Below are 13,999 nucleotides of genomic sequence, written 5' to 3' on the forward strand. Positions count from 1 at the left end.
TGTATATAGAAAGATATAAAGATAGATAGATAGAAATAAAGAGAATCCTGATAAATTGTAAAGTATATATGAAAAGATATAAAATTAGATAGATAGAAATAAAGAAAATCCTAATAAATTGTAATATGGAGAGATATAAAGATAGATAGATTTAAAATAAAGAAAATCCTGGTAAATTGTAAAGTATATGGAAAGATATAAAGATAAGCTGAATAGAATTTTATTATTCCCAAGTTCTGCAATGCCTTTTAAAAGCATAGCTTTTCCTTCTCACAATTGGGAATAAAACAACATAAACTTTATATACAATAAATTTCACTATTTTCAAAACCATTTTGGCAATAAAAGGTTTGTTCTTAGAAAAGTCACCTAAGCCATTAGCCCTTGCAGAGAATGGTCTATAGCCTAAACACTGTTTAACCTAAAGTTACTATATAAACCTTTTTTAAACAACTTAACCTAACCTTACCTATCTAATCTTTTCATATGGATATAGCATTAAATGCAAACCTTTCTATATTCATTGTTTAAATTGATCTATTTATTTTTTGTACTAAAATTTGAATTAAATTTTCTTATTTTATAGAATTGTTTTCTTAAGCTTCCCTTAAATGATGGCTACAATATTATTTTTTTTATTTTTGCTGTATTATACCCATCCTATTTATTCATCTGCATAGAAGCTACTCCATCATTCAAGATAGGTCACACACTCACACACACAGTCACACACACACACCAGCACACACTCACACACAGACACACACCAACACACACTCACACACACAGTCACATACACACACCAACACACACTCACACACACAGACTTACATACACTGTCTGTTTGTTAAAAGCGAAGCTTTTCTATAATTAGGGTCGGTCCGTCCGTACGTCCGTCCGAGATAGATAGCTTTTATTCGTTAATTTAGGCATGTTAAAATTGTCCTATCGATTTCAAACTTTGCATGATGATTCCGTAGTAGTTAGGTACGATTTAGAAAGCGTAGCAACTCTATAATCATTACCAGAATGTCCGTATGTCCATTTTAAACATGTTGATTTATCTACTTTTTTAACAACAAATTTTTATATGATCTAATTATCCGTTTGATCTGATTTTTGGTATATTGATTCCTGGGACAACAAAGAACAATAGTATAAGCAAAGCAACTCTATAATCAAGTCCTAAAATTGTAAGTATGTCCAAAACATTATCCTGTATCAAGCAGTTTTTCAACAAATTTACTTACAATTTTGATTCGACTCTTTCGATACTTTTATATTCTGATTATTCAGTACAGACACTAGACAAGTGTTAATATCCGTTTGTCCTACCGTTTCAGTGCTTCGCTTTTATGGATGTTGTCATCCTTGTTTTAGTGCAAATACAGAGGAATTTTATTAAAGTTTGGATACTTTAATTATAACACTGGAAAATCTCCAATGTCCTGCAACTGTCATAAGATTAATTAACTTTTTAAGCAAATAGCAAACATCAAATTTTAGTATTATTAATGATTCATTTTCCTTTACAGAAATAAGTTTACATCTATCACAAAATCAACGTATTTTATTTCGAATTTGAACTAATTCCAATTAATTGAAACACCCTTTTCCAATTTGAATTGAAATCAAGGAAACACATTATTTTAAAAATCTTAATATCATTATTCTCACACATCTCTTCATTTTTAAACAAGGATGACAACATCCATAAAAGCGAAGCACTGAAACGGTAAGACAAACGGACATTAACACTTGTATAGTATCTGAACTGAAAAATCGGAACATAAATGTATAAATGTCGAATCAAAATTGTAGGTAAATTTGTTGAAAAACTGCTTAAAAACAGGATAATGTTTATGGACATACTTACATTTTTGGACTTGATTATAGAGTTGCTTCGCTTATAATATTGTTCTTTGTTGTCCCAGGAATCAATATACCAAAAATCAGATCAAACGGATAATTAAAACACTTGAAAATTTGTTGTTAAAAAGGTAGAAAAATCAACATGTTTAAAATGGACGTACGGACATTCTGGTAATGATTATAGAGTTGCTACGCTTTCTAAATCGTACCCAACTACTACAGGAATCATCATGCAAAGTTTGAAATCGATAGGACAATTCTAACATGCCTAAATTAACGAATAAAAGCTATCTATCTCGGACGGACGTACGGACGGACGTACGGACGGACGGACCGACCCTAATTATAGAAAAGCTTCGCTTTTAAAAAGTATTATCTAATCTAAAATCTATTTCATGTATACATAACCTGAAGAGCAGGTTTTCTACCTCAAGATTTATATAATATTTTAACTGCAGTAAACAAGGGCAGGCAAAAACATGAGTGGTATAGTAAAAAAGACATTAGACACAAGAGAAAAAGATTCTTCAGAAATACTAATAGCTACAAAGCTAAATACATTTAATGTATGTGTTTCCCGCCTTTTTACTTTCACCAACTCCATTACATTAAAGAATGTCATTTTATTATTTCATTAAATCATAATATACAAAAATGTTAAATTTAATAATAAACTTGTGCATATTACTGGTTTTGCTTTTTTACAAACTATGGTAACTAAAACTATTTGAGACTTTTAGTATACAATCTTTAATAGTAAATTATCTTTATGAAGTTTTTACCTGAGAATATTATTAACTTTTAAATCATGTGTGCCACTTGTCGCAAACAACTGCATTTCATCTTATGCTACATTAAATAACAATTCTTTGTCCACATATTAAATTACCTGGGGGCAAACTGGAGAGAATTCATCAGCATTGAGAACCTCTTTCCAGGGTGCAACAGTCACTGGAGGCATAAACCTCAAACTTTTCACTGGTGCCGCAGCAAAAGGAATACCTGAAGAAGAAATAATTTATTATATTAAAGATTGTAATGTTTATGGCGTAAATCACAGTATACCTACTCATCATAGGTGTATTGAATTTTTTAATCTTGGCCAATCCATGTCATAAGTAAGGATATCAAAAAAATATTACTACTAGGGATACAATGCATCACTAGTCAAAAGTGGGGTAATACCTTAGTCAATATCTTGATCATCATAAATAATTGAGACTTTTAGACAAAAGATCATGCAACAAAATTGTTTGTTAGTTGGTTGGTTTGTAACTGATAGAGGGTTGGGAAGGTTTAGGTATTAAATGTGTTATCAAAAATACCCAGTATAATTTAAGGACATTTGCCTGGCTTTGAAAATCTTAGAACTAAAAGTAAATGATATTATGTATCCTATAATATCAACACTGTGATGATATAAACTTCCTAGAGCGTCTAAAAATAGTAATATACATGTTTATAAACATTCTTGTTAAATGTAAGTACACTGAATGCACTACTGCAGATATTGTTCCTATATTCTGTATCATTAAAAAGCACACCAAAACCTATGCTGGTTACTTCTAGCTGTTTGAAGATATACAACTGATTAAATGACCATTGGAATCGCCTTAGACCTCATAATAAATCTACAAGTTAATGAGTAAGAGAGTTTGTCAAAGTTTTTCTCAAGAGGAGGAAACAACTTTTTCTCAGGAAATCTAGAACTAATGGAAAAGTTCCAGTAAAAGATTAATTGAATATACAACAGTTAATACCATATTAATTCAGATGAAAAGAGCAAAACATTGTCTTTATTGATTCCTAATTTTTAAATCTATTTATCCATATGTTTTTATTTTATAATTCATTTTCTTTAATATCTTTGTCCTTTTTAGAATTTGTGTCTCATAAGTTTAGGTTATAGAAAAAGTCTAAAATAGACATGTTAGTATGTGCCTTAGAAAAAGTTATTAGTCTCTAGGTCAGAAATAAATAATAATATCCAAGATGTTAGTTTGACAAAACTAAGTTACATATAAATGATTAAGTCTTTTACTTGTTATCAATCTGTTATATAATATGTAAATATAAGATCAAATCTGTTTCAAATTATACATGTAAAACTTTCTCTTGGTGTGTGTGTGTGTGGTATGTTCTACCAAAGTTAAACTAAAGACTGGGATACAATCAATACTGGATTGAAAATAGATCTAAAACTGTAGTAAAGTTGTATATGACTGATGGTCTCTATTTGTAGAATTACCAAGAGCCAGCTCAATAATCAAACAATTTCCTATTTTAAAGTTACATGATCTGTTATGAAAGATCCAGATCATGCTTGCATTCATTTTTATAGCAGGTGTCTCTGGTGTTTCAGACTATCTCACCTCATCAGTTTGTAAAAAGAAACTTAAGGTTAGAACTATCCTGCAAGTGTAACTTTCTTATATTGCAAACAAGTCATCAGTTCACTTACAGAGTTTAACTTTAAAATTTAAACATTAACATGTTGTCTAATTAAAGGAAGCATGCAAGAAATACCACGCTTTAACTGCTGAAAGACTGCCACAAGTAGACCAAATACCCCAAATTTGAAGCCTTCAGCTTCTATAACAAAAAAGTTCTAGGCATTTTAAAATGACATTTTATGTACAATGGAAATTTTGAAAGAATTGCAATGCTCATGTTGAAAACTTTAAAATTAAACTACGTGGCCTAGAAACAAAATTATAAGCTTATTTTTGTCATAAATTTAGGTTTCCAGTAACTAATTATATTTTTACAATAAAAATACCCATTTTTATAGTCAAAATCATTAAAAAAAATTAAGTTTTACTTGCGTTGTACCGAATGTACTGTAGCCAATCAGAAGGCTGAATCAGCTTAACAACCAATCACAGCTAAGCTTGTATTAGTTTACCCCTTTGTTTCCGCTATGATTTTTGTTTAAAAATGCAATTTAAATCGAATTTTTTTCATAGATTTTGACTATGAAATGTGGTGTTTTTATTGTAAAAATGTAATCAGTTACAGGCAATCTAAGTTTCTGACAAAGATAAGGTTATAATTTTATGTCTAGGCAACGTAATTTAATATTGTTTTTTCTTTTATGAGCATTGTACATAAAATGCTATTTTGAAATGCCTAGAACTTTTTTGTTATTGAAGCTGAAGGCTTATAATTTGGGTATTGGGTCTTCTTGTGGCAGTCTTTCAGCAGTTAAAGCGTGTTATTTCTTGCAGGCGTCCTTTAAGTTTAGAATTTGAAGGCAATGCCTGTGGTCAAAGTTTTATTTTATATAATGAATCTAATGTTATTAATGTATCCCAATACTACATAAGTATAGCTGAGTAGTAAAGTTAAGGCCTGTTTAGACACAGGAATTTGTTTACTGAAAAACAATTAAGAGAATATTACCAACACAGAGAGTTTTTCTTGCAAGCTTATGTCTTTTATAAGAAAAAAAATATGTAAAAATCACTTATTATCTAAATCATAAAGAGCAGATGCCATTCTTATACTTAATGGAAAATTTTTTGAAGACCATTGTTTTTGAGGTGCTTGGGAACATAAATATCATGAGAAATCATTATAATGAATTTGAATTCGTGGAAAAGATAAAACCTTTATTTCTTTTAAAATGGTATAAAAATCAATTACATCAATGGTTCTGCTGCTGTAAGACATGTGTTCAATCAGAAAATGCCTTCATCATTGATATTAAGAAACATATTTTCCTTTTACAATGCTTTTCTCTGTGTTTGAAAAGCAAAGTTAAGACCTGGAAACTCATACCAAAGTTAGTTCCCTAAGCTTATCTTATTTAACTGTATCACAGCAAGGTGTTAGAAATGTTCAAACTGTAAATCTAGAGTGATTGTTAAGTATTAGAAATTTGTTGGAACCACATACATTGTACATTACAATGTACACATACCTATGGTCTAATTTGAAACATGTGTAATACAACAGAATAAAGGAATAACTAACCTATATCCCATTTTCTTTGGATATTTTGTCAGAACAATAATACATCAATTCTAGTTTCTTAGAAACACAGCAAGCATGATTTAGTGTTAAAAAAAGTAAGTAAAGAAGTTCTGAGCCATACTGATAAAAAAAACCATAAAAATCATATCAAAAAAATCATAGAAGTAAAAAAATGAGAATTAAACTATTGTTTTTTTCTCACAAAACTTTTTTGAGGCATATTTTCTCTACCTTTATCCCCATTAAAATATGTATGTATGTTAGTATGTACATTATGTAATATGTATACCTAAGGTCTGGACACCAGAAACTGGTTATGTAATCACTCTGTTGATTTATATCACATCACATTCGCTGGCTAACCGGTTAGAAATTTCAATATAATATAAGGGTTTCTACATGATTAGCAGTAATTCTATATGCCAGACTTGTAAAGAATATTCATTACAAGAGGATTATAATTAGACAACTGATAAAATAGAAATACTAAAGGAAAAAATTATTAGCCAAGGCAAATAAAGACTTATGCAAAGAAAACATGAAAATAAATTAAGGATTAATAAAATAAAATAAAAACTATATATACTGTTTATATATGTATACTATTACAGAATTGAAAATAATTAGTTTCATAGTCATTTAATGAGTTGATTATCCAAAAAGAGGGCACTAAATTTAAATTGCTTGGGTGCAGTAGTTATTGATTATTTTCCAATATTACTAAAGTCACAGCCTTTTTAAATAAAAAAAAACTTTTATAGAAAAATGTAAAATTAAGTCATTTTATTGTTTGTTGCTAGAATTATTTATCTATTTTATAACTCCAATTATGAAAATTATACATATTGAGATTAAATCCTCTACACTAATTTATTATTCAGGAGTAAGGGAGGGACTATGGGAAATTAATTCAAATTAAGAGTTTTCAAAGAAAGGCCATGAAATCCAGATTAATCCAGAAAATTTGGAGGAAATAGTAAAGGGTGGGTTAATGAAATTTAGAAAACTATAAAATAAAAATAAAGTTCCAAGAAAAAAAGCAATCATTTGAAAATTAGATTTTCAGTATATCAGACTGACATAACCATTCTGTAATTAATTACTAGAAAAATCTTGCTGGAACTTATTCAACCCATATTTCTAGATTTTATGCCACTATACACAAGGATTAAATTTAGGTTGTTAGATTAGGGTTCTTAGAATGTTTATTACACAAATATCACAATAAAGTTTTTATCTATTAAATGATATGTTTTGGAGAATTTTTTTTAAACCAGCCATGTCATAACAAATTGATACTCGTCTGCTATCTTCAAAACAAACACAGCAAGTAGCGGCATTTCATGCGCTAGTACCCAAACTCAGTCAGAAACTGCTAAATTCTTGCACATTTCCTTTAAGCCAGTACCCAAAGTCTGAGACTCCTAAAAATTGAATATTCGTTCCATTGTCCCCTCCCTTACTCCCTGTTTATTATTCCTCGCTTACATGTATTACACTTCAATATACAAAATTAGTTTACATTTAAAAATCTATATTCTTTAATTGAAAAACGTAATTATAATTTGGGTCAATTTTAATTTTAAAGATGTAAATTTAGCTTTTTGAAATATATATCCTAATTAAATAGACCTGCCCCAAGGGTCTAGATGAAGATATTAAATTTAACGTATTGTAAGCAATATTTTTTATGTTAAACTTTCAATTTATTTGAATGTTGCAGTTAAAATTCATTGGTTTTCCTGTTCAATAGTTCATCCTTTAAATTCCTTAATGTTTAGTAAAACTTTAAGCGAAGCCGACCCTCTACTTTATATTCAATTTTTTATGTAAGAAATTGTGGGATGAATTTTTTGAGTGTGATTTTTCCTGAAATGGTAGTGGTACCATCCCTTAAAACAGTTCTTAACCTTCCCTGGACCTGTAATAAGCTTCGCCGTAAATGAGAACTATATCAGTTATTGAGATACAATCACACAGATGCAGAGAAATATAGACATCCTGTTACTTTTATATCAGGACAGTAAACACAAAAAAAAACTTCTACCTAGTCATTTTTTCATAACAACTAATAGTTTGTCCACCAAAATTTCCTAAACTTTCATTAAAAACTGTTGTTTTTACTACGCTCCTTGTAAGTAAAGTTGTCCTTGTTTAAATTAAACTCCTAGACATTTATGTTTAAAGTTATATTTGTAAAACCTAAAAGGAAAACATTTTTGCTCATCAACAAATTGTAGACGGAAGAAATTCAAACAGTAAGAAGGATAAATATAATTTTTAATTAAAGCGAATATAATTTCTAATGATATTATTTAGATTAAAAAGAGGTTCTTACTGTCATATATTAGAAGGCATTATTGATTCAATAGTCACCAAGCTAGGTAAATAAAGTCAATCTTTTATTTGAATATTCTAACCTGTTTCATATTTAAATATAATGTAATTTGATGGCTTCGTTTACCAACATTTTAGACTATTGGTTATAATTGTCCTTGTTATTAGAATGTTCTACCCTGTCCCTAATTCAAATAGAATGTAATTAGATGGCTACATTTACCAAACTTTGTGTAATGAGTTTAGATATATTGTCAGGAATATTTGGATAAGCAAAAACTAATAAAGATAGAATTTATTAAGAATTGGTATAACAGAAAAATACAACAAGGTATTAAATAATTGGAATTTAAATTATCCTTTTTAATCTTTATCCTTAAACTCCTTTATATATATTTGCTAACATGTCTCACATACTGTAAAACTTTACATTTATGTTATATAATTCAATTTTAATACTTAAATTAATTAAAAAGTTAAATGTCTTGCCCCATTTAAATTATCCTTATCGTTTATAAGATATACATTACAAAGATGGGTTAGAAAACAGTTAAATCATTGCAATAATATTTAAAACATATTTATTAGCTATATAAATCAGTAATTCCGCAGTTGTTGTTATTTGCAGTTTTCTTAATATTAAAAATATACACAGTTTGATGCACTGGATTTGTACATGATGGTACTTGTTTGTGTGACCCTTATCTTGTGAGAAGCAATGCATGTGAAAACTAAGAATTGTGATTCTGTTCACCAAACACACAAAACTTTATTAGCATGGCTCATTAAACTATTCCTAACTAAGAATTTTTATCTGTTCAGGAGTTTTAGGTTTTAAAATATTAAAAGGTTTTATTTTGGAATTTAGAAGGTTAAAATTCTAAATATAAAATCGAATATTATTTCATAAAAAAATGTTTGAGGTTTACTTGAATAATATTTTTGTCATTAGCAATAATTAAACTATTGTTTGCTATCGTTCAAGCTGTTGTTAAAACATTTATTTTTGTCCATTCATGTGTTACTTCAATTGGAAGCTGAAATAATCGAATAAAAGAACATTCCTATATTAGTTATTATCATTTATTAGCAGAACAATTAGGCACTGTATCTTAAACCTTGGCTCTTTATGAAAAATTTACTCGAAAATATTTCTTAAAATAAATTTCAGAATAATAAAATTTTGGCCAGGCTAACCAAAACAAAACCTGGCTTTTCTGCTAATTCCTCTTGCACATGGAAACTATAGAACACATATATGAATTCAATGAATAATAACATATTGGTCCATTACAGTAAAACTTTATAGACAACCAACTATTTGATGTACAACAAGTATCTAAAAGTCCTAACTGAGCTTAAATAGTCATTTTTAATATTAAAACTATGATAAAAGATATTATTTATATACATATTGTTACCTTACTTTCAACTATAGACTCAAAAATATCAAATTATAACTATACAATTTTTTGTAGGACAAACTATTAGAAAATCATCTACCTAAACTTTTTTCTACTTTAATCTGAGTTGTTGCCCTTCTTACAAGATAAATTATTCTCACAATGAAAGCAATAACATTCTTAATGGCTAAGATTTCAGATTTTATACTTAAAACAAATGGTAGAACAGTTCAGAGAGGGTTCAATTCTGGATAGAGATTGAATTGTTGATTTGGAAGTAAAGATGTTAAAAAAATAGACTACATACAATCATATGCAATATATCTAATTTAAAATAACTACACTTTTAATATTCCAAAAACAGAAATCCAACCAAAAATTATATCATAATGCATTGTAAAAACGTTAAAATCTAGGATGCCTATTGGGATGTACTTACCTTTAAGAATGCAATTACGAAGATGGTATGCTTTTAATAATGCGCCTAAAACGGTTCAAGAACATCTTTCAAAGAATCAAGTTATCAATAGTATGATTCTATGATCATACAAAAACTTAATGTAATTACCAAAATATCTATATAAAGTATTTTTTATCGCCCTTTGAAGGAAAAAAAACCTAATGAACATTGTTAAAAATGTTAATTACATTACACAAAGAAAGTGCAGCCCGTAGAGTGAAGAAAGAGGTGAACAAAAGTGGTTCCTAAGGACTGTCTGTCTGTACACATTCAAACATTTGTAGGCCAGTTAAGACTGTAATTCTGGTGTAATTATTTCACGTAAAGTATCCAGATACTAACTAAAGCAAGGCAAGGTATAATAAGGAGAATCTGAGCCAAAGGGGAAAAGAAAATTAGTCAAAAATTTATTTATTATTCCAAAATGAAAAAGCTTAATTTTTAGCTTTTAACTTTTAACTATTATCCCCCAAAATTTAAGTATAAACAAACCCCTTGAGAACTTTAATCTACAAAGTTCTAGGTAACATAGAAAAATGGCTAAGCTATGAAAGTTTTTATTCTGTTTTAAAGACAGACAAACTGGATGCTGTCTAAAATGGTGCAAAAAATGGGGACAAATTTCAAATTGATTTGACGGGGCTGTTTACTTACGTCACAAGTGAGGGGAAAGAAAAGGGAAGGAGGAAAGAAACCCCCTAGAAAAGAGACGGGGGTATGACGTCACACGCCAAAACAATTTGAAATTTGTCCCCATTTTTTGCACCATTTTAGACAGCATCGACAAACTGTTAAAAACTGTTTGTGGTGTATTAGTTTATATATCACTTTATCGCTGAAGCGAGCTTAATATTAATTAATCAGGAAAAAGGGATTCATTACAGTTAGTTAATCATTTCCTGCGGCGGGATGGTAGGGACATATATTCTCAAGTTTCAAAACAGTTAATTATTTCCTGCGGCGGGATGGTAGGGACATGTATTCTCAAGTTTCAAAACAGTTAATCATTTCCTGCGGTGGGATGGTAGGGACATATATTCTGAACTTTCAAAACAGTTAATCATTTCCTGCGGCGGGATGGTAGGGACATATATTCTGAACTTTCAAAACAGTTAATCATTTCCTGCGGTGGGATGGTAGGGACATATATTCTGAACTTTCAAAACAGTTAATCATTTCCTGCGGTGGGATGGTAGGGACATATATTCTGAACTTTCAAAACAGTTAATCATTTCCTGCGGTGGGATGGTAGGGACATATATTCTCAACTTTCAAAACAGTTAATCGATCAATTTCTGCTGGGGAGAGGGGTGGTTGAGGTAATCGAAAGATTCATTGGAATTTTTTTTTGGGGGGGGGGGAGAGGTGGGATAGATAAATTAAAGAATAATTGCAGTTAATTAATATTTTTTTGGCGTGGGATCATTTTTGAAAATTGTTTACTGGGAAGCAGGAAAAGGACAGTTATTCAAAACATTCTCCTTTTGATAAAACCCCATCTTTTCTTCAAAATCGACAACGTTTCTAGTATAATTAGGTTAATTGAATGAGGAAATACAGGACGCAGAGAGAAAATGCATAAAACAATGTACAAAGATACCTAATTAAACAGTAATTTAATAAACAGGAATTCAGAGTACACAATCTTGTACATATAAATCAAAGCAACATGATTATATTATCAAAAGTACAAAATGTCGATAATAAGTTATCAATAATAACAATTCTATAATTATAAAGTCGACAAAATGCAATAAATTCATATTAACATAATGGTTCTAAGTTGAACAGAAGCTGGCTGTGTCTACATGTAATTGGTGAAACAAATGATACCTTCTTATTTCCTGCTTCTCAATTAAGGCTGTTTCTAAAGTCTAATGGTTTTCTAATTCAAAACATTACAGTATGAATCTGAAACCATAGAGATCCCACTGTCATAATTATCCTAGTAATATATTTTGAACTAATTTTACTCTTTCTTTGCCTTTTCTTATTAGCCATCCCTTTTTGTTTGCGGCTGAGAAAAAGGTCACATTACTTTTTAGATATAGATAACTAAATACAGTTCATATAACTTTACTTTAAAACTAAGGTCTCTAAAAAATACACAAGAATAATGGCTATAGAGTTGTTTCTTAACGGAAAGTAAAAATTTAGGATGTATAAAGATGATTAAAATTGAATGGTCTATTAGAAAATGTCTTATTCAATTATTCAGTCACAATATTCGCCAAAAAATTATCTTAGGTTGATTCTTTTTGTTATATTCGGGTCTTATGTTTTCTTATTGGAACATTTTAAAAGCAGAAGATAAAATGTTACAAGAATGTAATACATATATAATTTACTTTTCTTGTGAAGAAATGGATTACCTATAAATCACATTAGTTTTATTAAAGAAGAGTATAAGAAAAAAGAAGATACTTTAATTAAATCTAAGTTGGTAATTAAGAATCTTCCTTAGTTTTTTCACACAAAGGTTTTGTTTATGTCAAAATAATCTGTTTATTAGAAAATTTGTGAAAATACAACACTAATTATATTGTACAACTTCATAAATCAGGTTTATAAAATGAGCAGACTATTGATTGTCTTACTGGCAGACATACTTAAATTAGAGATACGCGTCGAAAATGGGTTGTATTTGAAAAAGTAAATCGAAGACCAATGTGAAAATCACATTACAACCGCAACCTTTTACCTACTGATTTTACACAAGGTATAGGATAATTCTAAAGTTGTCTTTCTACTTCTGTAACTGTACACTTTTAGCCTAGGACTGTCTGTAATTTGCTAAAATATAATATGTTGAAATTATTTTAGGAACCAAAGAAGATATGTTATTAGTAATTAGAAGGATTTACTACCATTTATCTTTACGGATATTCAGTATTATTTCATGTATTTGTACAGTAAATGTACAGACTCAAAATCTTGTAGTTAAACTTAAAATATTATGGATTTCCTGAATATTCAAATATATTTAAAATTGAAATGTATCCTACACCGCTTGATACTTGCTTACTTAATTATTTTAATCTACAGTTAGAACTGTCATACTAAGGTCGTGATCAAGGGTTTTGTTGTGTATAAGCTCTTCAGGATATGATATTCTTGGACCTGGACTTAGTATGCCATACATAGTACAATCTGTTCAAATCATAAAAATATATTTATACAATCTTCCTAAAGTGTACATTATGCTAGGCCTCAAAAATTACTAATTACTATTTTTTAAGTCTAGCTTTACTTAATGTCTATTGCAATCTTTTTTATGAGTTTTATATAGGTAATTTTTATTTGTTTAATTAGGTTAATGTTTAAAAATATGTGCACTGGAGTTTTCTTTGTAAACTTTTTATTTTTACTTTGTGATTGTTAATACTGGAAAAACAGAAATTAATTATCTTATTCAAATAAGAAAAAACATTTATAATTTTTGTATCGTTTTAGATGCTAAGAAATGTTAAAACTTTTTCAATCAATATCATGAACAGTCTCCTTTTTTATTTGAGTGTTTTTGCATAGTTCTCGCTGTGTAAACTAATTGAGCTTAATGTAATGCAAACATTATCTAGTTAATTAAAACTAAATTTAAATGCACATGAAAGGGCGTAAAATGCTGGAAAGGGTAGGGGGGAAGGGTACATCCCCCCACTGCAATGTTGATATTTTCCATTTTAGTCTTATCATTCATAGCTGAACATATTAAAGTCTTGATTTGGGGAGTTTAAAAATACAAAAAAATACAAAATACAGTAAAAGTCCCCAAAAATGGTAATCCAACAAATAAGAAAACGTTATTATGAAACCTTGGGGACTAGTAAATTCACGGCTCTTGCCTGTATCAGTTTTCAATAATACTAACAGATTTCGCCCTCTTTTTTAAATTTCCTATTGTACCCTTGTGTATAAGAGAGATAATTAAAATTCTTATGATAACCTTGCAAGG

The 13,999-nt window shown here is 29.1% G+C and overlaps 1 protein-coding gene across 1 annotated transcript in view; it reads right to left on the reverse strand.

The window, feature by feature from the left end:
• The window catches only part of LOC145312356 (fatty acyl-CoA hydrolase precursor, medium chain-like), a 149,474-nt gene that overhangs the window by 107,503 nt on the left and 27,972 nt on the right, over nt 1-13,999 (reverse strand). The window contains exon 5 of the mRNA XM_080151595.1: nt 2,762-2,874. Coding sequence (XP_080007721.1) covers nt 2,762-2,874 — 113 coding nt within the window. The remainder of the gene's footprint in view (nt 1-2,761; nt 2,875-13,999) is intronic.

Source organism: Acartia tonsa, chromosome 2 (assembly GCF_053477335.1).
Source record: "Acartia tonsa isolate MP-2025a chromosome 2, ASM5347733v1, whole genome shotgun sequence".
Classification (NCBI taxonomy): Eukaryota; Metazoa; Arthropoda; class Copepoda; order Calanoida; family Acartiidae; genus Acartia; species Acartia tonsa.